The sequence below is a fragment of the Spermophilus citellus genome (assembly GCF_964194105.1).
Source record: "Spermophilus citellus genome assembly, chromosome: 15".
NCBI classification, from domain to species: domain Eukaryota; kingdom Metazoa; phylum Chordata; class Mammalia; order Rodentia; family Sciuridae; genus Spermophilus; species Spermophilus citellus.
Window position 1 is genome coordinate 23,501,012 of NC_138195.1, and position 24,992 is coordinate 23,526,003.

General features: G+C 40.2%; 1 protein-coding gene across 1 annotated transcript; it reads left to right on the forward strand.

Annotated features, from left to right (window-relative positions):
• Positions 1 to 12,143: 12,143 nt before the first annotated feature.
• Positions 12,144 to 15,049, forward strand: LOC308634093 (mannose-binding protein C-like; the record flags this gene model as incomplete). The annotated part of the gene is made up of 4 exons (XM_081267653.1): positions 12,144 to 12,318; positions 12,714 to 12,830; positions 13,972 to 14,040; positions 14,676 to 15,049. 4 exons carry the CDS (start codon positions 12,144 to 12,146, stop codon positions 15,047 to 15,049), a joined length of 735 nt encoding a protein of 244 aa, XP_081123779.1.
• Between the last annotated feature and the right edge of the window lie 9,943 nt (positions 15,050 to 24,992).

A 24,992-nucleotide genomic window follows, 5' to 3' on the forward strand; every position in this document is an offset into this window, starting at 1 on the left:
GGCTGACATTGACAAATGAATGAATGAATAAATAAATAAATACTCAGAGCCACTCAAGTTGGTTGCTTGATCACAATCACTAATGCCCCTCTGATTATAATATTCTGGGGGATGTATGTATGCCCTGTGATAAGCATTATAACATGCTGATTTTTCCTCTTTTAGAGTTTCGTCATTGTAAGAGCATAGTGATTTGCTAGTATTCAGATGTTATCCATTCTTTCACCATCTCATTCCCACTGTTATTAAGAATTATTAGAGCATTTTCTCAAATTTAATCTTCTGAAATTTCCTATGTCTGTCTTTGAAATAAAAGTAACTATTTGGAAAATTGAAAGCGCAGAAGTATGGAAAATATATTTGCTTGATATGTTTGCACTGGAAAGTGATGAACTAAAATTTATTTGCAGCAGATTGAAACACACATCCACAAATTAACTGACTATAATGTCACCTGCAAATCGAATGAGGCAGAATAAATAGTAAGTTATACAGTATACAATGATACACACCAGATAAACATTCATCATGTGAAATTCGGGGATCTTATATGCTAAGTCAGTTGGAGTTAGTTCCTAGGTAATGAGAAATACTAATTTAGAAGTCCTTTAAATACTGTGCCAAAATTCCTTATGAATCAGTGCTTGCCATTCTTCTGTAAAATATATTGACTGATGCCCTTAGCAAGCTTAATAGTGTTGTGGGGCAGTTGCTCAGAAAACACACCAAGTCCTAGTTTTGTCCAAATTGAAAAGACTTTTGTCTGAGGGGCGGAGACTGCTTCCTACTGGACCAAGTTGTCTCTGCAGGAAACAGCCTCCAGCTTCAACATTTTAGGGTATTTAAAGGCAAAAACAAAAACAACAACAACAACATCCAAGTTCTGAGACTCCAATCAAAGGCCTGTCTTGCAGGTAAGCCTTTCTAAAGAGGGCAGGTTCTGGCTGCCCTGTTATTTGTTTCCTCCACAGTAGTTTGAGGGACACTCAGGCTCTGGACTCTGACCCCAGTGCCTACTCACCTGGGCATCTTTAATGATCTCAAAAAACAACTTGCAGCTTTTAGAGGGATGTTTTGGGAAAATCACAAAAGCAGGATGGGGCTCCATGTTTAGGTCTTTGGGATCCTGGAAATGACATAAATGCCAGAACTTGGATTTCTTGAGTTCCCATCCATCTTCATGTTATGGTTTGGATGTGGGGTGTTCCCCAAAAGAAAGCTCACGCATGAGAAAATGCAAGAATGTTCAGAGAAGAAAGGATTGGGCTCTGAGTGTCTTAACCCAGTCGGCAAATCAATCACCTGATGGGATTAATTGAGTGGTAGCTGGAGGAGTTGGGGCATTGGGCTATAACTTTGGGGTATACATTTGTATCTGGTGAGTGGAGTCACTCTCTCTGCTTTTGGATTTTCATAGGAGCTGTTTCTCTCCACCACATTCTTCCACTCTGATTTGCTGCCTTACCTTGAGCCACAAGGAGTGGAACCTGCTGTCTTTGTTCTGAGACCTCTGAAACCAACAGTGAGCCTCCAGGTATACTTTTCCTCCTCTACAGTTGTAGAGGAGGAAATTGCTGGTTGAGTTTTTTACTCACCACCGTGAAAAAGCTGACTAAACTATCCCAGAACGTCGCAAAGTGGCTCACTGTGCCTGAAGCATTGTATAAACAGTACTGTTTAGTCTAAACATCTATTTTCCATCCAGGAGCCTGGAATTACAGTATATTCTAGACAGAAACTGCCTACTTTACCAGCACCCAATAAATAATCCTGAATACTAACAAATAATTCTGAATACTGAGTTTCTAATGAACTTCCTCAGTATGCCTTATAATACATGTGTTGTCACAGTTTCTTACTAGAGGCATTAAGCACATCCTTTGTGACACCATCAGGAGAGGACCCTTGGAAGCTTGCACCTGGCCTTCTCCAGACTTCACCTCATGTGTTTTTTTTTTTTGTTGTTTTTTTAATGTTTACTGATTTGCTTTGTATCCTTTCACTAGGCTTAAGCATGGCTGAGTGCTACCATATCCTGAGTCCAGTGGTGACTCCTCCTAGTGACTCATGGAAACAGGGTGGGAGTAGTAACATAATGTGTGCCAACTACAAGTGTTGTGAAAATTAAATGAGATATTGCCTACAAAGTAATCAGCACACTGAGGCATATATCAGGTGCTTAATAAATGCCTCTTCTTTCTCCCTCCCTTTAATCTTTCTAAACAATTGAATTTTTCCTCTCATTAATTCTTATTACTGATTTCTTCACTATCAAATGCTTAACGTGGTCTCTTCACAGCAGTTTGCAAGATGCAGGTGAACTCAGTGAATCAGATCCTCTCTCCTGACTTCGGAGTCTAGTGTCTGAAGTTGTCTGTCCCAATTTCTCTTTGTGTGTGGGCTGGCTCAATACCTAAGGGTCAAGAAAGTCCTAACCTCTCCTCAAGAGATATACATGAGCCCCTGATCCTTCAAGGACAAATCACTGTCTAGAACAGTTTCCTAGAGTAGTTCTCAAAGAAGAAGAGTTCATGCCTGTAATTTCAGTTACTCAGGAGGTTGAGGCAGGAGGATCACAAATTTGAGGTCATCCAGGACGACTTAGTGAGACTGTATCTCTAAAATATAAAGAAACAAACAAATAATTAAATAAATGTGTTCTTTGACAGTCTCCATTTATAAGATGAAGAATGTACCTACGTTTCTAGTCTGGAATGAGGATTCCTATGACAATCTCATCTTATAGTCTAGAGTAGCAACCTCATGAAACAGTAGCTTCAAATAGAGAACCAGCCTATGGGCCTTAACACCACCAGACCTGGAGCAGAGATTCCTCATGACTTGGCTCAGAGTTCAATATACATAACAGAGTCTTGAATAACCAGATGGCAGATACCACAATTTCAATTGCAGCTTGAATTTCATCGCAATGGAATGAATTCTGAAAAAAATTCTGGAGTCCTGATCCCTGAGTCTTAATTTCAGAGACCAGAGCAGAGGGACTAGGTGATCTGATCCCATTCTTCAGTCAGGATCTCAGAGAACTGACCCAGAGACAGAGGACCCAAATCCAGATTGTCATAGCAGGCACCATAGCTCACACCTAGAAAGAGAGTTCAAAGCAAAAGTTTTGGTCAAGATCCTGAGTCCAGTCCATACAGCAGATGCCAGAACATAGAGACCAAAGTCTATCCAGAACCTACAGTCCATAGAATATCCTGGAAATGGAAATGACATACAGTGGGGAGATCATCAGAGCTGCCATCTGCATGATGCTCAGCACTCTGAGAGAGTCAAGAGATCTGGGTGTGGATCCAGTCCCTAAAATGTCAAGATCTTCCTTACCTCTGGCATTAAAATGCATTCCCTTCAGTCTACAGTGAGCTTCCTTGTACTTCTATACTTTAGAACTGTTTCTCTTCCCCAGAAAGGCACAATCTCTGGATGTTCTCTACATTATTATTTTTTTCTTCATAGCAGAAATTGTGCTAATATAAGCTTTACTTACCCCATTAAATTGTCATCTCACAAAGGAAATTATTCTCCTTAGTCTTCCTCCATCTTGTCCCAGAGACTGACATGTAGCAGATTTGGGGTAGTAATCTGTACAACAAGCAAACAGAATGGGTATGGGGATGTGTTGGCTCTCAGTTCATCCATCCCAAGCCTCTGCTGTTCTCACTGAGGCCAGTAGGTGGCAGGGCTGACCCATGCTTTCCCAGTGGATACACCAAAATGTGTTTCCTTCAAGGGCTTCTGGTCCTCAGAGTTCAGTGAGTCCCCTTTCTCTGCTGTGTTTCTTAGAGGTCATACAGAGATGCAGGAGAGGAAAAGATCCTCCTCCACCACCCTTCTATGGATCTCTAAAGAGGGGAGTCAACTTGGGGCAAATATTCCTGGGTCAGACACTCCTTTTTCTAGGCCTCTGTGTCTATCCTGTCTCAGGAAGCAATCCTTTTCTTTCACTGTTCTTTTCTGAGGGAGCAGGGGGATCAGTCAGCCTTAGGATACATTTTTAGTTGCTAATTACTCTCCTAAGTCCATTTTATGAGTAAATAACAGTTTTAACCAGGTGAGGGCCCTTGTCTATGTGGCTCTGCTCAGGTAGGGATGGAGCAGAATCACATGTGTGCACCTCTCTTGTCCCTAACACCCTCCTGCACCACTCCACTGACTTGGCCTGGTTTCTGGGCATCCAGCTGATTGCGTGGAGCAACTGGTATAAAGCCAAGCCCTTTGGAACCAGCCTCCTCTCAGCATTTTTGCCAGAGAACACCTTCCTTAAGATTATCCTTCCCAAATTTGCTACTCAGTCATTCTTTTGCATGATCTCTACCTTTCCATCCTTGAAAGCCTCCCCTAAATTCTCACCTTCCTACTACTGAGGGTGGTTGTGGGGGGTTGGCTGAGATTTTCAGACCTAAGTGGTTCTCTTAATGTTGAACTGGGCTGGGAGCTAGTTGGTTGTGCCTGGAAGGAAACAAAGAAAGAGGAAGGCCAGAGGGGACCTCTGAGCCCAGAACCAGCCAGGCCCACCCCTCCACCTTCCTTGCCTGCTCAGCCTCTCCTATGCAACCCAGCTTGAGGAATCCTTATTGTCCTTTCTGCACACAGGGCACACTCGGTGCACATATGGACTTGCTATGTACACAGACATGAGGGTGCACAGACATGAAGATACACAGACACACCTAATCTGCCAATTATCAGGGGACTCTGGGCGACAAATTTACCCTTCAATTTATGCTCTTGATCAAGGAGAGAATCCCTTTAAGTGTTTTTCAAGTGGGCACAGTGACAAGCTTTTCAACAGATGGCGCTAGAGAGATGTCGCAAGAACAAGGGCTTCCTGCAGATTCTGGATGTGCCTCAGTGGGTTTGCTTTCTGAGTTGAGAATACTCTGTAGAGCCAGAGCCTGCACCCTAGGGAGTCAGAGAGATTAGAGCAGCTACCTGGCCTCAACTCAACCTTCCTGCAGTCCTAGAAACAGGGAAAGAGCCTGGGACTTCCTACCCACCCTCCCTGTGATTTCCTCTGCTTGTATCCTTCCCCCAGGTCTCCCATGGTCCACGCATTGTGGCCTCCTACTGCACCTGCACCCCACTGCCACTGGGCAGTCATTAGGGCCACCAGTTTCAGTTTGCCTGTCCTGCCCTGGTCTGCAGGGCTGATTACTGACTACCCCATGATTGCAGAGCTACTCTGGCTCAGAAAACAAGTACAGTTCTTGGCCACTCAGTGGGTTCAACAACAATTTTTCCACTGGGGTCTGAACCACAGGAAATTGCTAATATCCTATTATTATCTTTTTAATCATAGCTTAATAATTCTATGCTTTAAACTTCCCCTCTTTAGATTACTTTGTGATTTCTGTCTCCTAAATAGCTCCAGAGTGTTGAATCACTTCAGAGTTCAAAATCCCAGGTGTGCTGTATGATCATAGGTGGGGCCACACAATTTATAAGAAGGCTTAGACTCACATATAGAAATCCCCCACACAAGTACATATATATAAGTACATGTATTCGTACATACCTGGATACATAGAGTGTGAATTTTTTCCCAAGTGCACAGTGTGGGATTTTGGACAACTAAATTGATGATGCAATTAATTCATTATTGAAGAGCTGAACTTGCTGTCTCTGGTCCCAGGAAGATAACATAGGAGCTAAGAGAATACCAGGGAAGACATATTATGATGTTGTCTTGAGACTTTCATAATTTTTTTTCTTCCAAGGGGTCCCCTTGTTCTTGGTTGAATCAAAGTGTGGCTAGTAAATGAAGTTGGGTTTAGCAATCAAAGTGAGACAAAAACTGGGATGACAGAGGTATTTATGCCCAACTCCTTAAATTTCTGAACTTCCACTATATGCTTGCCAGTTGGGGTTGTCTGCCAGTATGACTATAGGGACAGATGAATTCCCTGATACACTTGCAAATGGTATGTGCATTGTTGTATAATTGTCTTTGTTGAAAAGAAGGCCCATGATGTCTTTGGATTCTCTCAGCGTTTGTAAGAAGCAAGGAAAAAATACTCTAAGTGGAAACACAGGAAGGTACAGGATGGAGAGTGTACAGGAGGGAGAGTATGGAAGGGAGAACATTCAAGCCACGAGGGGCACTGCTGACAGAGACAGCTGCTGTCATTTGTCTCTCAGACCACATTGTGGGATTCCCCACCTACCATAAACAATTCCACCAAAGGCCAACTTAAAACACAACCTCTCTGTATGAAACATGAAATCACTCCAAAATGTCTCTACACTTAGAGAAAAGAGATGCTCTGTGAACCACAAAAGTGGAAAACATGTCCTTCTCCTAGTTAACATGAATATTAGCTACTCCTTTACAAAGTAGAGCTTTGCCTCGCTCTACTCCACTCATCTCATAAAATTAAGATACCCAATTAGATTTGCCCAGCTTCCTGACAGTTTCTTGAACTTCCCCTCAAATCACCCAACACAAAACCAAATCCCATGAAAAAGTCTGGTGGACTATTGTGTACAATTACCCTCCTGCAAAAGATAGGAAAAAGAAAACTCAAATCTGAAAATAAAATAAAATAATTGACTATGACTGTGCTTTCCTGATAGTCTTGGAGGGTAAAGACACTCCTACATATTGCCTCTGTGATGCTTGCAGCATCCTGTGGAAAAGGGAATGGCTCAAAAACTTATTTTATACAAGTCAAGACCAACATTGAGCCAGTATGTGGTTTGTCTAAACTCACAATCATGAGTCAAAACCAAGACTTCTGATTCTAAACCCACCCTTTGCCTCCCAGATGGGACTGTGCAAGAACACTGCTTCCAAGCTAAGAAAACTATGGCCCATCATCCTGCAGAGGAAGGACTGTCTGAATTGGACTGCCTTGGGGAGCTGTGCCATGCACTCTTGGAGTGGACCCCACAAGTGTGCAACAATGCACAGCCAAGGCAGTGGTGCCCTCTTTCACACAACAGGGAACTGAGACCATAAAGACATTAGAATCTGGCCAAGATAGACAGACAGTGGCACAGCTCAGATTCCACCCAGGCTACCAAAGGAGATGGGAGGGAGACACCTTCCTACAGGTCAGGGAGGCAATCATCTCTGCAGCCTCTGGGGTTAGGGAGATTTCCAGAGGCACTCTCAGAAGGGAGGCAGTGTTGGGAAGTCCTTGAAATCCTGAAGAAAGTGGGCTTTTATGTGGGGTGAAGAGCAAAGTGTGTAATCAGAGGCTCATGCATGTAGAGAGAAGCATCTCATGGTACAGAAGCTCTGCTGGAGATTGGAGAGCACGAAGGTGTTCATAAATGGGTGGTGCTCAAATCTGTGGGTCAAATGTCAGACAGACTTCCCACCCAGATGCCCTCCCAACCCAGCCCAATCCCAGGAAATGTCATGTTTGGGCAATGCAGTATCTTGGCCTTGGAACTTAGTACACAGTGAAGGCAAGCACTGTGGTTCAAGTGAGTATTTCCAGGGTGACCTAACGTCAATTACCTCATTTACCTCCTGCACTGGAGCAGATGGTAGCAGCTCTGGATAGTAAAGAGTAGTGATGAGACATAAACAAGATGCCTGCTGAACCTCTGGGCCCCAAACTAATAGCCATCCTCTGCTTTGGCCATGTGACTCTCTACCAACATGGGCTTGTCTGCAGGCACAGGGTCAGCAGGAAATAAGGAAACCAGGCCCTTCACAAACCAAAGAACGGTCCAGTGGAAGGGACCCTGGAGGGCATCTGGCTCACACACTTGTGGTATTTAGAGGCTCCTATGAGGCCCCCCCATATGGGCCTGAGGCCTTGTGTGATGCTCATATTATGGGGTCCCTCAATGCCTCAAGTTAACGTGACATTTTCATGACAGCTGCTATTGTTTTAATCTAGAATATCCCCCAAAGGTCCATGTTTTAAAGGCTTGGTGCTCAGGCCAGAGCACTTTAGGAAAGTTGTGGAAACTTTAAGAGTTGGAGCCCAATGGGAGGTTTTGGGTCACTGAATGCTTGCCCCTAAATGGGATTCTACAGTGCTGAGTTCTTTCTCTCTCTCATTCCTGGCCATGGGGAGAACATACTTTCTCTACCATAATCTTCCACCATGATGTTTTGCCTCACTACAGGTACAGAAGCAAGAACAAAAGCAACTGGACCAAGCAGCCACAAACTTCAAAACTGTGAACCACAATAAACCTTTCCTTTTTTTATATGTTGATGTTTTTTCAGGGATTTTGTTATAGTAATAGGAAACTGACTAACCCAGAAGAAGAGCTAGAAGAAATTTAGTTCAGAATTGAGTGAATTATGCTTCATAATATATATTGTTCCATCCCTTCTACACTATCCCAGTCGATTACTGGAACATACTCATTTATCTACAAGATACCCATCCTCTTCCCAGATTTTCTCATCATTTTTCCCGCCCATGTCCCACAAAAGTGGTGGAAAAACAGAGTTCCTCTGCTTGGAGTGACTGGCTGCAAAATAAAGCTAAGGGGAAAAAAAGGTGGTGAAAAAACACCACAAGACACAACATCGAAAGTAATTTTGAAAGGTGAGGGCAGGACAGCTCTACAACGTTAGGGGTTGAGCTTCAACACTGTAAAAAGAGAAAGTGAGAGCCCATGTTTGGTTTATTCATATAGGGGGAACATCAAAGATTTTTCAATAGAATGTTCTTTTGCCAAATAAGGTAGGAGGTAAGCTGTCCAGGCCCAAGGGGTTACACCCAATTCCAGAGCTAGGAGAGGGGATTTCCTAGCCCAGCAAAGACTGAGGTCACAGCATTGTGTAATCCATTAAGTGGGAGGAGCCATAAAATGACTTGCAATGCCAAACCAAATCTCCTTTGCTCAAGTCCAATGAAGATGCTAAATAGCTCAGGAGTGGCTTCCCACACCTTTGTCTTGTTTTTTTTTTTTTTTTTTTAATTGTATGGCGCTTATGTATTTAAATCGAAAACATCTTGTTCATCACTTCATATTCAATCAATTCTCAATGTAGGTCAGCTTTTCACCATTAGGACTCTCTTCTAATCTTTCTCCACACTGTAGTCCGAACAAACCTTATAAAATTCAAATATTATCATCTCTTTCCTTCTGGAATGCTTCCAAAGACCTGTGGGAAAATCCCCAAAGTTTTTCACACAGTTGACAAGTCCTATTATCAATCAGTGCAAGCCTCCTCTCCTATCACAGGGACCTCACACTGTGAACTGGGCAGACTGAATAGTGTTACCATTGGGAAGCCAGCCCACTCTTTCTCACCTTCAAACCATTGCACAGGCTATTCACATTGTGAAACTTGGACAAAGTTCTAAGGGAAGCTTGGATGGTCTTTGCAAAACTCACAGATTTCTAAGACTCCTTTTGAAAAAACTTTTTTCTTTTGAAATTGTTTTAGTCTAACTTAGCAGTTGAAAGAATCATAAAGAAAATTACCATGTGCCTTTCAATCATCATTGTTCACTAATGAATGTCAGGATCTAACATACCATAGTACAAGTATTCAAACCAGGAAATTGATTAATACAACAGTAAGATACAGATGCTGTTTGGATTTAGCGATTATTTATCTAGATACTTTTCTTTTGCTTCAGGTTCAGCTCTCAGAAGATTCTTTTTTTGTAAACATAAGCTTTTGTAACTACCAAGATACAGAATAGTTTCATCACCCCCAAAAAAACTTCCCACTAGAAATCTTTGTAGTTATACTATGCTTCTATTCCTATCAGGAACTTATTTGTTCTCTATTGCTATAGATATGTCTTTCAAGAATGTTTTATATGAATAATCATATACCTTGTAAACATTTGAGATTAAATTTGTTTTGCTCAACATAATATTCTTGAGATTAATCCTAGTTATTACATGAGTCAATAGTCTGTTCCTTTTTTCCCTGTGCTTTCAATCATATGATGTACCACAGTTTATCCATTTACATGTTGAAAATAATTTAGTTATTTTGAGTATTTTTAGTCATTGAAACTGAACTTTCCAAAATGTGAAATAAACCTATGGTGAAATGCTATTGAGCTTCAAAAATGAATGAAATTACAATACATGCTGCAACACAGATGAAACAAAGATATTCTGCTAAAGAAATAAGTCAGGAACAAAATGAAACTCGTTGCATGGTTTCAAGTATATGAGATGCCTAGAAAATTTAAATTCATGTAGACAGAGGGTAGGAAGTGGTTACCAGCAGTTGGATGGGGTTGGAAATGGACAGTTACTATTCAAATGGGAAAAGAGTTTCAGTTTGTGATGATGAGATTTTCTGAAGATAGAAAATAGTTATGGTTGCTCAACAGTCTGCATGTTCTTGCTGCCACTGAGTTGTACATTTAATAATGGACAAAATGTTAAAGTTTGACATAAAAGAGAAAAATAAATGTCTATTATATGACACAGTATAAGTGTGAATGAAATGTAAGTATCTCTAAGTGTAAATATGAAAGAAAATAATACAAGCTAAGAGGACAGAGAGGCTGGGTAGGACTAGTTTATGTAAGATTAGACAGGAATCTCTGAGATAGGTGTATTTTAAGAGAATGGAAAGAGCCAGCCCACCATGCACTGAAGGGAGGGCATTTACAGGCAGGGAGATGTCAAGTGTGGAGCCTGAGGCAGGAACCATTGTCCAATGGCAGCAAGAGGTCTGCCATGCCTTCACAGATAATGTATGTGCATATGTGCACACTTGTGTGTACAGCTGGTGTGCAAGAGAATGAGTGTACATTCATGGGTATCTGTATTTTTCTCTATTGAAGACAAGGACCTTGACATGGCTAACCTGTCAACTGTGCTCGTGGTAACTCTTCAGTGAGAACTGGCAAAAGAGTTGACAAAGGAAGGATGGTGCTGTATTAAAGCAGATAGCCACCTAGTGTTGTGCTGGAGGCCCCAGGGAATGCTCTTTAGGTGAGTCTAATGTCTCCTAGAAAGAGTTATTTATTAATCTGAGGTTAAAGGCCAGGTCCAGGCTATCCCTTTACACAAGGATTGTTGCTAAGCCCAACCTCCTTCCTTTTTCTGAGGCGTCTGCCAGTCCCAAGCTGGAGGGCCACTTTCTTTGTTGCTGAAATCCTGCTGTGCAGAAGCCTCATAGTAAGTCCTTTATGTTGATATGCATTCCTTGATCAAGAGTCTAGGGGTTCAAGTTGACTCTAGAGACCTGGAGTAGGCTTTCAACAGGTAATGGGCAGAGGCACAAGCAGACAGAAATCATATTGGGGAAAACCACACCATCAAGTTTCCTTAATTATCTATTGCAAAGGAGACTGCCTCTGTTTTCAAAGAGAGCCATGGAACATTACTTCCATGGGATTGGGTTGCTAAGCTTTCCCAGCAAGAAGCAACTGGAAGAAAGCTTTGGAAGACAGAGATTTTGTAAAAGGAGAGAGAGGCAGTTTGTCTAATTGCCAAAGGTTCTGACTCAGAAAATACAGGGGAAACATGACAGGAAGTAGAGAGGGATATAACACTGTGCTTGGGCAAAGGTATTGAGAAGTTTCTAGTGGTATATTTTGTTGTAGGAGACAAAACACCAATCAAAAGCATAATCAAAAGTTATTTCTGGGGTAGGTTAGTGACTAGCAGATGAGTTGATCTGAGACTGGGACCTAACTCTTCCTCTCTGTATTACTGTCTGCAACTTAGTGCCTGGAACAGAATAAATGAGAGTTAAGTGGCTCTGGAGGGAAATCATCTGCACAGATATGAAACTGGGTTTTGGGTTGCGGATAGCACAAAGGGAGGTGGGGGGAGAGAGGGAGCTTCTGCAGACACCTGGTTCTCCTGCTTTCCCACCTCTTAAGCCAACAGGCATGAGTGAGTGGAGATAGGTAGTGGTTTTGCTCTCACAGCCACAGGAAGCATATTCCCTGTCTTCTAGCAGCAACACCAGAGGCCTGGGCTCTGGTGGTGTCCTCAAAGGACCCTGCTGCAAGTCACTGTGCTGACTTTTGTTAAAATACTAATCAACAATGTTACAAGGAAGGTTTCCTTTTCTAAATACTCAATCTAGAGGCCAGGAAAGGGTCACCCACTAATTCTTTGCCTGTGCCCAAGTTTCAGGACAAAGGGCATGTGTGGCAACTATGGGCTGCTTAACTAAACAAGATATCTTTCTTGACTTATCTCATAGTAAGCTGAGGACCATGTTCCTGTTTCTACCATTCCTTCTCCTTCTTCTGAGTCTGGTGACATCAGATACTGTAACCAATGAGGAGGTCCAAAAGACCTGCCCTGTGATGGCCTGTATTCCTCCAGGCATGAATGGTTTCCCAGGCAAAGATGGACGTGATGGAGCCAAGGGAGAAAAGGGAGAACCAGGTACCCATTGGCTCTTCCAGTTGTGTGACTCTTTACCTTCCAGATATAACTGGCTGGGGAAACAGGAGGAATGTCCTATCTAGGCAGATTAAGTTTTTCTCTACTATATAATATAACTCAAATCAGAGATGCATCTCCTGTCCTCTGCCATTTCAGACCTCCACCCATCATTTTGTGACATATGTTGTCTTGCCTGCCCAGGAAAGCATCTTTCAGGGTAGGCTCCCCCTTGGAACACAGGAGGATTATTTCTTCTCTGAGTCATTGGAATAAGGGGTTCAGAGGTTGGCCCTGAGTCAATGTTTCCTTTCTCTGGGAAGGGATTCCACATCAAGTTCTTGGGAAAAGAAAGCAAAAGCACAATAATGAGTCATGTTTTCTTTATCTTCCAACAGGTCAAGGGCTCAGAGGCTTGCAAGGCCCACCTGGAAAGTTAGGACCTGCAGGCCCCCCAGGTCAACGTGGATCAAAAGGGGAAGTGGGTAAAAAGGGAGACCCTGGAACATGTCCAGGTAAGATACATCTAGAGAAGTTTGAATTAAAGGTGCTCAGAGTTCTGGAACCCAAAATATCAGGTGGGAGGTGTCCTTTTACTGACACTTTAAGGGAAGAGGCCTGACTCTGCTTCTTGTCCCAAGGCCCACTCAGCCCACTCTAGGTTACTTAGAGCCTCGAGGCATTGCAACCAATGCCTAAGCACAGATTTACTAATCTCTCAGGGCTGCTTTCTCACCAAGTATACCCTGGGCCCAGAGAGAGAAAGTAGGACAACTGAGTGAGGACTTAATATATCTTCTGTCCCATGAAAGTATATCCATGTCATGGCAGGTATCTCTTCATAAGAAATCAAACCAAACCTTAGTGGGTTCAAAACACAACCAGTTATTTAAATACAATTTTGTGGGTCAGCCACAGAAATTCTGGTTTTAGCTGATCTCAGTCTGTGGTCAACTGATGGATGCTCCATGGTTTCATTCATATGTAGGTGTCAGCTGGATTGATGAGATTAATTGAGCCACGGACCTCTTATCTGACAGGCCAGCCAGGGCTTGTTCAAATAGCAGAAATTTTAAGATTCCAAGTTTTAGAAAGAATAGAATCTTCAAGGCCTCCTGACACTCACAACACATACATTACCCTTTCTGCCACACTGTATTGGTCCTAATAAGTCACAAATGTGACCTAGTTTCAAAGAGCATCAAAATAGCCTTTATTTTTTTTTTTATGATAGAAGCTGCTATTTTTGTCATCAATGAAACACAACTTGCCTCAGAATCTCCTTACTCAAATAATAAAAATTCCTTCAAAGGTTTCTTTTTGCCTTTGAGGTTTGTTTTTAGCAATTTATTGGGGAAAAATGTAGTGCAGAGCTTTGGCTGCAGATTTCTGTCATGTGAGGTAACCAGGGAGTGCATGTGTGCATGGTTGTATGAAGGTGTCTTTAGAACAGTCATCAGATGAAGACTGATGTTTTGGACTGTGTGGAAATGGAGGTATTTTTCTTCTTTTTGCTTATTAATACTTTTCATCTTCCTTCAATGTTTATACATCAATGTAAAAGAAACTATTTTTAAAAAGGTACCCACCCCCTTATGTGTACAGTTCTGGGACTCCTTCTCAACAATGCCCCTTTGTTATGTTTTTATTTTCTAGCATGTGACACTAGCAAAGCTGCTTCTGAAAGAGCAGCTCTCAAAGCAGAATTGGAAAGCATCAAAAAGTGTAAGTTCTCTCTCTTGTTCTTTAAGCACCTTAAAGTGAGGGACTGGTGAAAGTCAGTGAATATTTATTTAATATATATAATTTTCTAGTACCTGGGTAGACATTTCTTTTATTCTGGTATCATACAGTCCTCACAAGCCCCCTCAAGTAGACATGAAGGCAAAAGGAATTTAAATTTCTCTCTCAAATGCACAATGGAACTTATAAGTGGTAAAATTGGTTTATCAACTGAAGTCGGTTGGACTTAGGAGACTCTAATCCTGGACTCTGATCTTTTCTCACTGGAAATGGTATCTATGCCCATTTGTTATGCTGGTTTCTTGACCTGGCAATGGGACCAAACTTGTTCTTTCTGACTGGGGCCAAATAGGCTGAGACGTTTCTGTTTAGTCTTTAGTTAATGGTGTGGTAGAATTCAGAATTCCAAGTTATATGTGTTCTAGACTTCTGATCCAGTGTGCCAGGGTGTCCCTTCCTTTTAAGATTGTGAGAATTAACAAAAACAGAGTATACTAGTTTAATTTGAATTTAAATTTATTTTATCTGACAAGTCTACTGTGGAAACCTTTACTCCTAAACATACAGTGGGTAGGAGTTTAAAACAAGCTAGTTTTATCTACTTTTTCCCATTTTAGTGCTATTGTTGTCTGTCACCAAAAAAGTTGGAAAGAAGTTCTTCTGGAACAGTGGTGAAACAAGAAATTTTGACAGCGCTAAGGCTCTGTGTGCCCAATTCCAAGCCTCCATGGCCACCCCCTTGAACGCTGAAGAGAATCAGGCCATCCATAGTTTGGTCAAAGACTCTGCCTTCCTAGGCATAACAGATAAGGAGAATGAAGGCCAGTTTGTGGATATGGCAGGAAGGAGAGTGACCTACCGAAACTGGAACAAGGGTGAGCCCAACAACGCTGGCTCTGGGGAACACTGTGTGCAGATGCTGTTGGATGGCACCTGGAATGATGCCACCTGCTCCTCCTCCTTTTTGGCAGTCTGTGAGTTCCCTGCCTGAGGCCACGTGCCCCTCAGCCCCCCCTGTGACTTTACTGCACCCTGAAAACCTACAGTCTGCTCTGAAGGTGAAGACATCAATTTCCCACACCTTGTCAGGAGTTGCTCCTGTTTTGGAGCATTGCAGAAAATTAGGAGAAGGGATTGAATGATCGGATATGGAGGGGAGAAATGAGAAGAGGCTGATAATGGAGCAACACAGATTTCTGTTTCAGTCCAAAACACTAATAATGAACACTAACAATAACATAATGGTGATAGTTTTAGGAGTTGCATGGTAATATTAATAATATATTTTAAACGTTCACTTTGAGCAAGATGCTACATTTTTCTATCTTTCAATGATTATCTCATGTAATTAAGTTATGATATTTTTGTGTAAGTACTTACTTGTTCAGATACAAAAATAAAATGAGTTCACTTTTCCACTTACTACAAATGCATTGTGTGCTCTGTTGTGCTCTCTTTTCTCTCTGGGTGGAGGGTTTCCAGGGTAACAAATCTCCATAGTATCCTCTTCCATGGCTTCTCAGCCAGTCTCAAATATCAAGACGACTTATATGTAGCTCTATTTCTAAATTCTAGTTCCCTTTAAATGAGATACTAACTAGGTAAAGAACATAAATCTCAAGTGAGCAGATTCATGAGTGCATACACACACACACACACACACACACACACACACACACACACATATATATATATATATATATATATATATATATATATATATATGTAGCCATCTTCTAGGTTAAGCTATGGGACAATTTTCGTACCCTAGAAGCCCCTTTACAACTCCTCCTAGTTGATATTTCAAAGTTAAATACTATCCTAACCCTACCATCGTATATGAATTTTATTTGTTATGATACACAGGCAACCATCCTATATGTTTTGTTTTATATCTTGCTCTTTATTCACTCTAAAGCCTAGCCATGGGATTTTTCCACTGCTACATGTAGCAAAAGTTTGCTTTCATTTCTATGCAGAATTGCATTATATTTATGTACCTCAGTTTACCTCTTTTATTAGTAATGGATACTTGGCTTATAAATTTGGGCCATTAAGAAAAAATCCTCATGAGCATTTCTGTGTGTGTTTTAGTATGCATGGCTTACAAATTTATCTTGGCTCTCTACTCAGGGCAGAGTCTGCAGGTCACAGGGCAAGTACACATATAGTTTCAGTAGACACTGTAGTTTTCCAAAGTGTCCATACAAACTTATGCTCCCATCAGCAAACTGTGTTGGTTCTAGGTACCCCACATACTTGTGAAGAGGTGGCACTTACAGTCCTTGTAATTTCAGCCATTCTTGTGAATGCAAAGTTTTACTTTTTCCCTCCCTCTGGCTTGAATCTCTTTTCCCAGAAGAACAATTTTCATATGCTAATCAGATGTCTGGACATCTTCTCTTGTGAGATATCTATTAGAGTCATTTGTGTGTTTCTTTAGACAATATTTTTTTAAATTCATAAAAATATTGTTTACTTTTACATTCAAAATATATTTTTTGTTTATGTATACCACAAATATTTTTCCAGTATTTACTTACTTCCATTGTTGACTTTCGATGAAAATAATTTCTTAAATTTAAGAAAATCTAATTTACTCATATTTTATTTCAAAGTTGTGCTTTTTGTGCTTAATTTAAGAAATCATTGCTTGTTCTCAAATCATGAAGATATTCTTGTATATGTTTTTTTTGAAAGCTATATTGCTAAACCTTCCACATGTCTTTAGTATGTACCTACTTGATACAGCACTAATTTGCTTGAAAACCATGTTCCCTCCCTTAATTGGAGTAGTTCATTTTTGCACATCAGCTGATTATGTGTGGGTCTGTTTCTGGACTTTCTATTCTATTGTCCTATTCTATTCCTCCAGTCTGTGTGTTGATTATTTTGTCAAACACCACACTATCTTAATTACTGTGCAAATGTGGTAGGAACTGACATGTGGCTGTGGAAGCCTCCCAGCCTTTTACTTCTGTTAGCTAAAAAAAATTAAGATAATTTTTGAGTAGCTCCTCAACTTCTACAAAAACACGATAATGTTTTCATTAGATCTGCATTAATCCTACCAATTTACTTAGGCAGATTTGACAATTTACTACTGAATTTCCAATGATCATAGTGTATTTCTACATTTAACTAGGGTTTCCTACAATTTTCTTGGTATGTTTTAAAGATTTTAGCTTAGTGATTTCACATATTTTGTTTTGGTGGATGAAAGGTTTTTAAAAATAATGTATTCTTCATAATTATTTTCTACTGTTGCACATAGAAATATAAGTAATTTTGTATACGATCCTATTATATTTAGTAATCTCAAGGTGTTTATTTTTAAAATTCTAGTAGTTTGTAAATTCTTCTAGTTTTTCTACCTAGATACCATGTAATCTAAAAACATGGGAGTTATGTCATTCTTTCTTTTTTTTTCTTCCTCCCTTCCTTTTTCTTTTTTTCCCTTTTTCTTGCCTCATTGCACTGGTTAACAACTCCAGTACAGTGCTGAATGGAAATGGTGAGGGTGACCCTTCTTTCCCAGTTCCTTAGTCTGCCTTTGTTTATTTTAGTGATTAAGATTTAGGTTTTTGAATTTTTAAAAAGTTCAAGTTCATATTTACCTAAACTTACTTCTCCTCCCACCAATTTTCCTATACTTCAGGGGCTTGTAAAGTCCCAATGTCCATCACTCTGTTCTGTTCCTGCTTCTTTCAATGTAGCCTTCAGGTATTGGGTTACAGAAGGGCTGATGGTTCTTAGGACTAGCTGTCCTGATATTTTTTTACCATGCTGACCGGGCTTGCTGTCAGTAGGTCCCCTGTAATGGGGTAGAACATCACAACTGGATGCTTAAATCAGCTCCCTTCCAATTTTTCTTTGCATGCCTAGGTGAATGACCAAGACCAAAGACCTGCTTTGCAAATTCCTCAGTAACATTTGGCCAGGCCTCAAATAATGCCATATGTCAGAGCCTAATATTTGCCAACCTTGGGAGAATCATAACATCTCTGAAAATGTTCCTGGAAATATGTTAATTAGTCTTAAAATCTTGGCAGCATAGAGTCTCCTGGATAAAAGATTTGAAATACAACAGATAATATTAGGAGGAATTTGACCTAGTAGGCTTGCTTAAAAAAACAAACTAACAAACAACAACAACAACAAAACAAAAAAAAAAACACCTCACATCATTTCCTTAATTAGAAGTCAAATAATGAGCCATGTGTGGTGGCACATGCCTATAATGCCAGCAGAGACTGGAGAATCACAAGTTCAAAGAGAGCCTCAGCAACTTAGCAAAGTCCTGAGAAACTCAGAAAGACCCTGGCTCAAAATAAAATATACAAAGGGCTGGAGATGTGGCTCAGTGGTTAAGTGTGCCTGGGTGAAATCCCATGTACACACACACACACACACACACACACACACACAAAGTCAAATAATCAGTTCAATAAACACTGTATATTCTTAGTCCCAGGTCCAAAAGCAAAAGGTCACTGGGACATTTCTGCTATTTTTTTTTTTTTTTTTTTTTTTTGCTTTCAGAGACCACAGTACCAGGCAGAAACAATCACAAGACCATATAACAGAATGTTTCAGAATATGGATAAACAGGCTTATCTGACTACTCTCTTCTCTCCCAGTTCCTGACCAGGGATATGTGACCAGGCCTCCATTTCTAGCTTTTTCCTGGAGAGTCATATTCTTCACACTGAACCCAACTCAGCATGACTCTAGATGTCATGTTTTTACAGATGATCCAACAGAGTATCACTCAGAGATGTCAAAGACAGAAAATAGGTACCACTTAGGACAGGGATCCACTCACCCTGCAAAACAATATGATACACACAAAGATTTTTAGGCATTACCTTGAGCAACCTGACACATATAAAAAAAAAACATGCAAAGAAACACATAAAATAAATGCACATTATCAAACATTCACTAAATCTCATAAATACCTATAAGTACAGAGAGACTCTGATCAAAATCCTGACGTCAGCCCTTCTGATCTCCAGCACTGACCTGATGGGAATTCACAGCCATGGTGGGAAATTGGGCTTTTGTCAGCAACAGAAGTATCCATGTGGCTTACCATGGATACTTACCACATGTGAACCTTGAGGAGAATGCAGGCATCCTAAGTTTCATGAAGAAAGTTAACACTTTTACCTGGGCCAACAAAAGACCCCCTACCTGGGAAGTTTCTCCACTGGTTGCAGTCTTATCACTGAGCTATTTCATACGCAGAAGTACCTGATGGACAAAGCAGTGTTTAGAGATGAACACAGGGGACAACAGAGTGGCATAAACTGTACATGCATTACCATGTGGCTCATCAGGAAGTTTAAAAAGATTGTTCCTGAACAGGGACTGCTCTCTCAGGCCACCCCTCTCAGTAGCTGAATACTAGTGGTACTTTGTGGCCCACTCAGTTTAAACAATTTCATGTGACCAGTACTATAGTGTGTGGAATGACGGCCCCTGAAGATATATTCATGTCTAATCTCTTGAACTTCTTAGTAGTAAATTATATGGCAAAATAGTGGACATTATCTGTGATGTGAGTAAGCGAAGGATCTTGAGAGAAGGACTTATATGGTTGAGCTTTGTCATTTTCATTTTGGGTTGCTATCACAAAATATCATAGATAATATGAAATAAAGTATGAGATAGATTGCATAACTTATAACAGCATAAATTTATTTTCCACAGTTGTAGAGGCTGACAGTCCAAGAAAGGGTGACAACATAATCAGGTTCTGTTGACACCCTCTTTTAGGTTGCTGACAGCCAACATTCTCTTCTAATCTTAGAATATGAGAAGACAGTAAAAGAGCTTTTGTGTGCCTTTAATAAGGGCATAAATTCCACACAGGAGGGCCTCACTCTCATCATCTAATTATATCCAAAACACCCCAATCTCTAATACTATCATATTGGGGGTTAAGATTTTAACATATAAAATTTGTTGGGGGACCCAGGCATTCAGTCCATTGCAGACTCTAAGTGCAATCACCTGCATCCCCATGTGAGATAAGCAAAGAAAGGTTTGCGGACACCAGAAGCCAAAAGAGGCAAGGAACATATTTTTCTTCCTCAAAGCACCAGAAGGGAATGCAGCCCTGCTAAAACCTTGATTTGAGATTTCTTAACTCCAGAAATACAAAAAGTTTGAATCCACAGATCTTGTGGTAATTTATTACAGCTTCCCTAAGAAACGAATCCAAGTACACATGGAGGGTTTTCCCTCAGGACTGGATGGAGAACCTACAGACTCCTGAAGGACACATGAGCATGTCCTTTGGATGATCAGTCCCCTCTCAAAGCTGTCTGTGGGTTCTAAGGTAACCACCCATCAGTCACTCTTCTTTCAGGACCTATGAGGTCACCCTCTCAGGCAGAGATGAAGGGCGTCCTCAGCTCAGGAAGGCGCTGGACCAGCTGATTCACATCTGTGTCCTTCCCTCTCTTGGACCCACTCCTGTCTGTTCTAATATGTGGATTCCTTGATAGTGTTCCCTTAAACTCTGCACCTGCTTATGCTCATGCTCAATTCCAGGTTTCCAATAATAGAATTCTTATCAATTATATATTCCATAGATTTCACTGCCCTCCCTGCCCAGGAGTTGCTGCTTTCCATATTTGTTAGCCCAGCAGCTCAGCTGGCCTCTCTGTCCCTGTCCACACCATGGTCTCTGTCAGAGGTCTCAACTGGAGAGTAGTCATGAAAAGAATAACAAAAGCACTTATTATACTCATCAGTAAACCATTAACTTGTGGGGTGAGGGGTGGAAATTGACAACAAGTCACACCCCCACACACATACAAACCTCCCTTGCCACATCTGGCTGACAAATAGTTGAAATGAAACTTGTTGCACAATATTAAGATCCCCTTCCTGCCTCTGACCCCAAACATTAAAAGGGATATTGTACAATGGAACCACCAAATTATTTTATGATGAAACAACCAAATGCCTTGGTAACAGCAGGTCCAAGTGTGCAAGTAACGATCACAGCACCTCATATGTGAGTGCTATAGACCAGGGGGGATGTGTGTACTCCACAAAATTGAAGATGTCTTTTTCTGTCAACCTATCACATGGAGCATGAATGCCTGCAAGAGGTTCAAGAGCAATTTTATCAGGAAAAGATTCTTAAATGTTCAGATTTACAGTTTTATACAGTATGAGACTGTTTTGATGAATATAAATATTTTGGAAATCCAAGGTTATTTTTGATAACTATTGTCTTATGTTGATTTCAGGATTCACTTTATTTTTTTTAATATTTTGTTTTGGTAGCAAAAGTTTAGAATACTGAATGCCATACATAAATACTTAAAAATGATGGCTAGGTGTTATCTTCTTAGCTTGAATATGCACTTAGCCTCAATATACATTGTCATGGCACTGGATCCACTTAGAGGAATAGGATGATAAGAAAGGAAACACAGCCTGCCATTAGAGTAGCTGTGAGCCCTGTTCTGCAGTGGGAGGAGCCTGTCAGAGATTGAGACAGCAATCCAGGAGCAATTTTCTGTTCCTCTTGAAAGAATTCAGATGTGACAGAGTTAGAATTACACAAGTAGGTGCAGTAGAAGTTCAGCAGTGACCCTGGCTTAAAGCTACTCAGCCCTGACAGGAATTAATGTAAGTACAGCTTCACATTCAAAGTTTCCAGGTCTCCTTAAGGGACATGTGGGTTCCAAGAACCACCACACCTTTGGAAAGTATAGGTCTATGGCTTCCAACTGATATCTTGACTTTAGTCTGTGCTCCCAGTTAGAGGCAGTTCTCAAAGGTCATTTCTACCACGTGCACAGCTGTTCAGTAACACAGCTGACATTGCACCTTTATCAGTATTCCAAGCCAACAGATGTAGAAAGTGAACTCAAGGTCAAGGTCAAATTCTACAAATAGGACAAAGGCTGTGTTAACCCTTGGCTTATACAGTGTCATTTCAAACATGTGTGTTCTCAAGTGTTCCACACACCAAAAGAGGAAATTTACAGGAAAAATAACATATAACACAATATAAACCTGTCACTGAAGTTTCCCCTATGAATATCATGAAGACTACAGGTGAGTTGACATGTCATAATCCTTGCCTAGAATTTATCTGAGCTCAGTCTAAGAGTTGCATAGCAGTGAACTGACTTGAACAACAGATTATGAGTGGAATCTGCTAGGCTGATTTCTAAAAAGTGACCAGGATAATGATGGATTTTCTGTTAAAAGTGACATTTTTTAACCAGTTCAAATACATTCAGAAATCCATACAAATAATTTTGTTTGAACAGTTCACTCCATGCTGGAACCACATTCCAACAGTCTGTGGACTTCCCGGGACTCTCTAACCCTTGAGCCGACCCTCTCTTCACTGCCCTTATTGTCCTCATGGCATCTCTGCATACTAAGATGGCTGAAAAAATCATTGTTATCACTATTTTCTGATTCCACTTTAATAATTCTCTCCATCTTTCAAAAGTTCTGGGAAAAACAGCAATCATTTTTTTGTATTCTAGTTGATAAATTTATTTCCTATGGGGATAAAGAATAATAAACTTATTATTCCTCTACCTGTATACTGCAATTGAATAAATGGATATGTTGTTGATGGATTATGGGATCTCAGTTTCTTTTTTTATTTTTTATTGATCTTTTAAATAAATAAATGACAGCAGAATGCATTACAATTCTTATCACATGTATACAGCACAATTTTTCATTTCTCTGGTTGTACATAAACTATGTGGACACCAATTCGTGTCTTCATACATGTACCCTGGGTAATGATGTCTATCACATTCTACCATCCTGGCTAATCCCCTTCTCTACCCTATCTAGAATTCATATATTCCTCCTATCCTCCCCCTCCATACTTCACTATGAGTCAGCTTCCTTATATCTGAGAAAACATTCAGCATTTGTGTTTTTGGAATTGGCTAACTTCACTTAGCATTATCTTGTCCAATGCCATCCATTTACCTGCAAAGGCCATGATTTTATTCTCTTTTATTCCTGAATAAAATTCCATTGTGTATATATGCCACATTTTTTTTTATCCATTCATCCACCGAAGGGCATCTAGGTTGGTTCAGCTAGGTTGGTATAGCTATTATGAATTGTGCTGCTATAAATATTGATGTGACTGTGGTCCCTGTGGTATGCTGTTTTTAAGTCTTTTGGGTATAGACCATGGAAAGGGATAGCTGAGTCAAATGGTGGTTCTATTCCCATATTTCCAAGGAATCTCCATAATGCTTTCCATACTGGCTGCACTAATTTGCAGTCCCACCAACAATGTATGAGTGTACCTTTTTCCCAACATCCTCACCAATGCTTATTGTTGTTTGTCTTCATAATAGCTGCCATTATGACTAGAGTGAGATGATATCTTAGAGTAGTTTTGATTTGGATTTCTCTAATTGCTAGAGATGATGAGCATTTCTTTATATATTTGTTGATTGATTGTACATCCTCCTTTGAGAAGTGTTTGTTCAGGTCCTTGGCCCATTTGTTGATTGGGTTATTTTGTTGTTGTTGTTGTTAGCTTTTTGAGTTCTTTACATACCCTAGAGATTAGTGCTTTATCTGATGTGTGAGGGGTAAGGATTTGTTCCCAGGATGTAGGCTCTCTATTCACCTCAAGGTTGTTTCTTTTGCTAAGAAGAAACGTTTTAGTTTGATTCCAACCCATTTATTGATTCTTGGTTCTAATTGTTGTTCTATAGGTGGCTTATTAAGGAAGTTGGGACCTAAGCCCACATGATGAAGATTAGGACCTACTTTTCCTTCTATTAGATGCAGAGTCTCTGTCTAATTCCTAAGTCTTTGATCCACTTTGAGTTGAGTTCTGTGCATGATTAGAAATAGGGGTTTAATTTCTTTCTTTCTTTCTTTCTTTCTTTCTTTCTTGAAGATGCTATCTTTTCTCCAATGCATGTTTTTGGCACCTTTGTATAATATAAGATAATTTTAATTTTGTGGGTTACTCTCTGTGTCCTCTATCCTGTACAATTGATATACCAGTCTGTTTTGGTGCCAATACCATGCTGTTTTTGTTACTATTGCTCTGTAGTATAGTTTTAAGTCTGGTATAGTGATGCTACCTGCTTCACTCTTCCTGCTAAGGATAACTTTAGCTATTCTGGGTCTCTTATTTTTCCAGATAAATTTTATAATTGCTTTTTCTATTTGTATAATGAATGCCATTGGAATCGGAATTGCATTAAATATGTATAGTGTTTTGGAAGTATGGTCATTTAGATAATATTAATTCTGCCTATCTAATAGCAAGATAGATCTTTCCATCTTCTAAGGTCTTCTTTGATTTCTTTCTTTAGGGTTCTGTAATTTTCATTGTATAGCTCTTTCACCTCTTTCATTAAGTTGATTCCCAAGTGTTTTGTTTTTCATTTTTTTTTTTGAGGTTATGGTAAATGGGTAGTTTTCCCCATTTCCCTCTCAGAGGCTTTGTCACTGATATACATAAATGCCTTTGGTTTATAGGTGTTGATTTTATATCCTGCTACTCTGCTGAATTCATTTAGTAATTCATTTAATTCTAGAAGTTTTCTGGTGGAACATTTTGGGTCTTCTAGGCATAGAGTCATATCATCAGCAAATAGTGCTAAACGTTCTTCTTTTCCTATGCATATCCCTTTAATTTCTTTCTTCTGTCTAATTGCTCTGGCCAGTGTTTCAAGAACTATGTTAAATAGAATTGGTGAAAGACAGCATCTCTGTCTTGTTCCAGTTTTTAGAGGGAATGCCTTCAATTGTTCTCCATTTAGAATGATGTTGGCCTGAGGCTTAGCATAGATAACCTTTATGATGTTGAGATATGTTCCTGTTATCCTTAGTTTTTCTAATGTTTTAAACATGAAAGGGTGCTGTATTTTGTCAAATAATTTTCTGAATCTATTGAG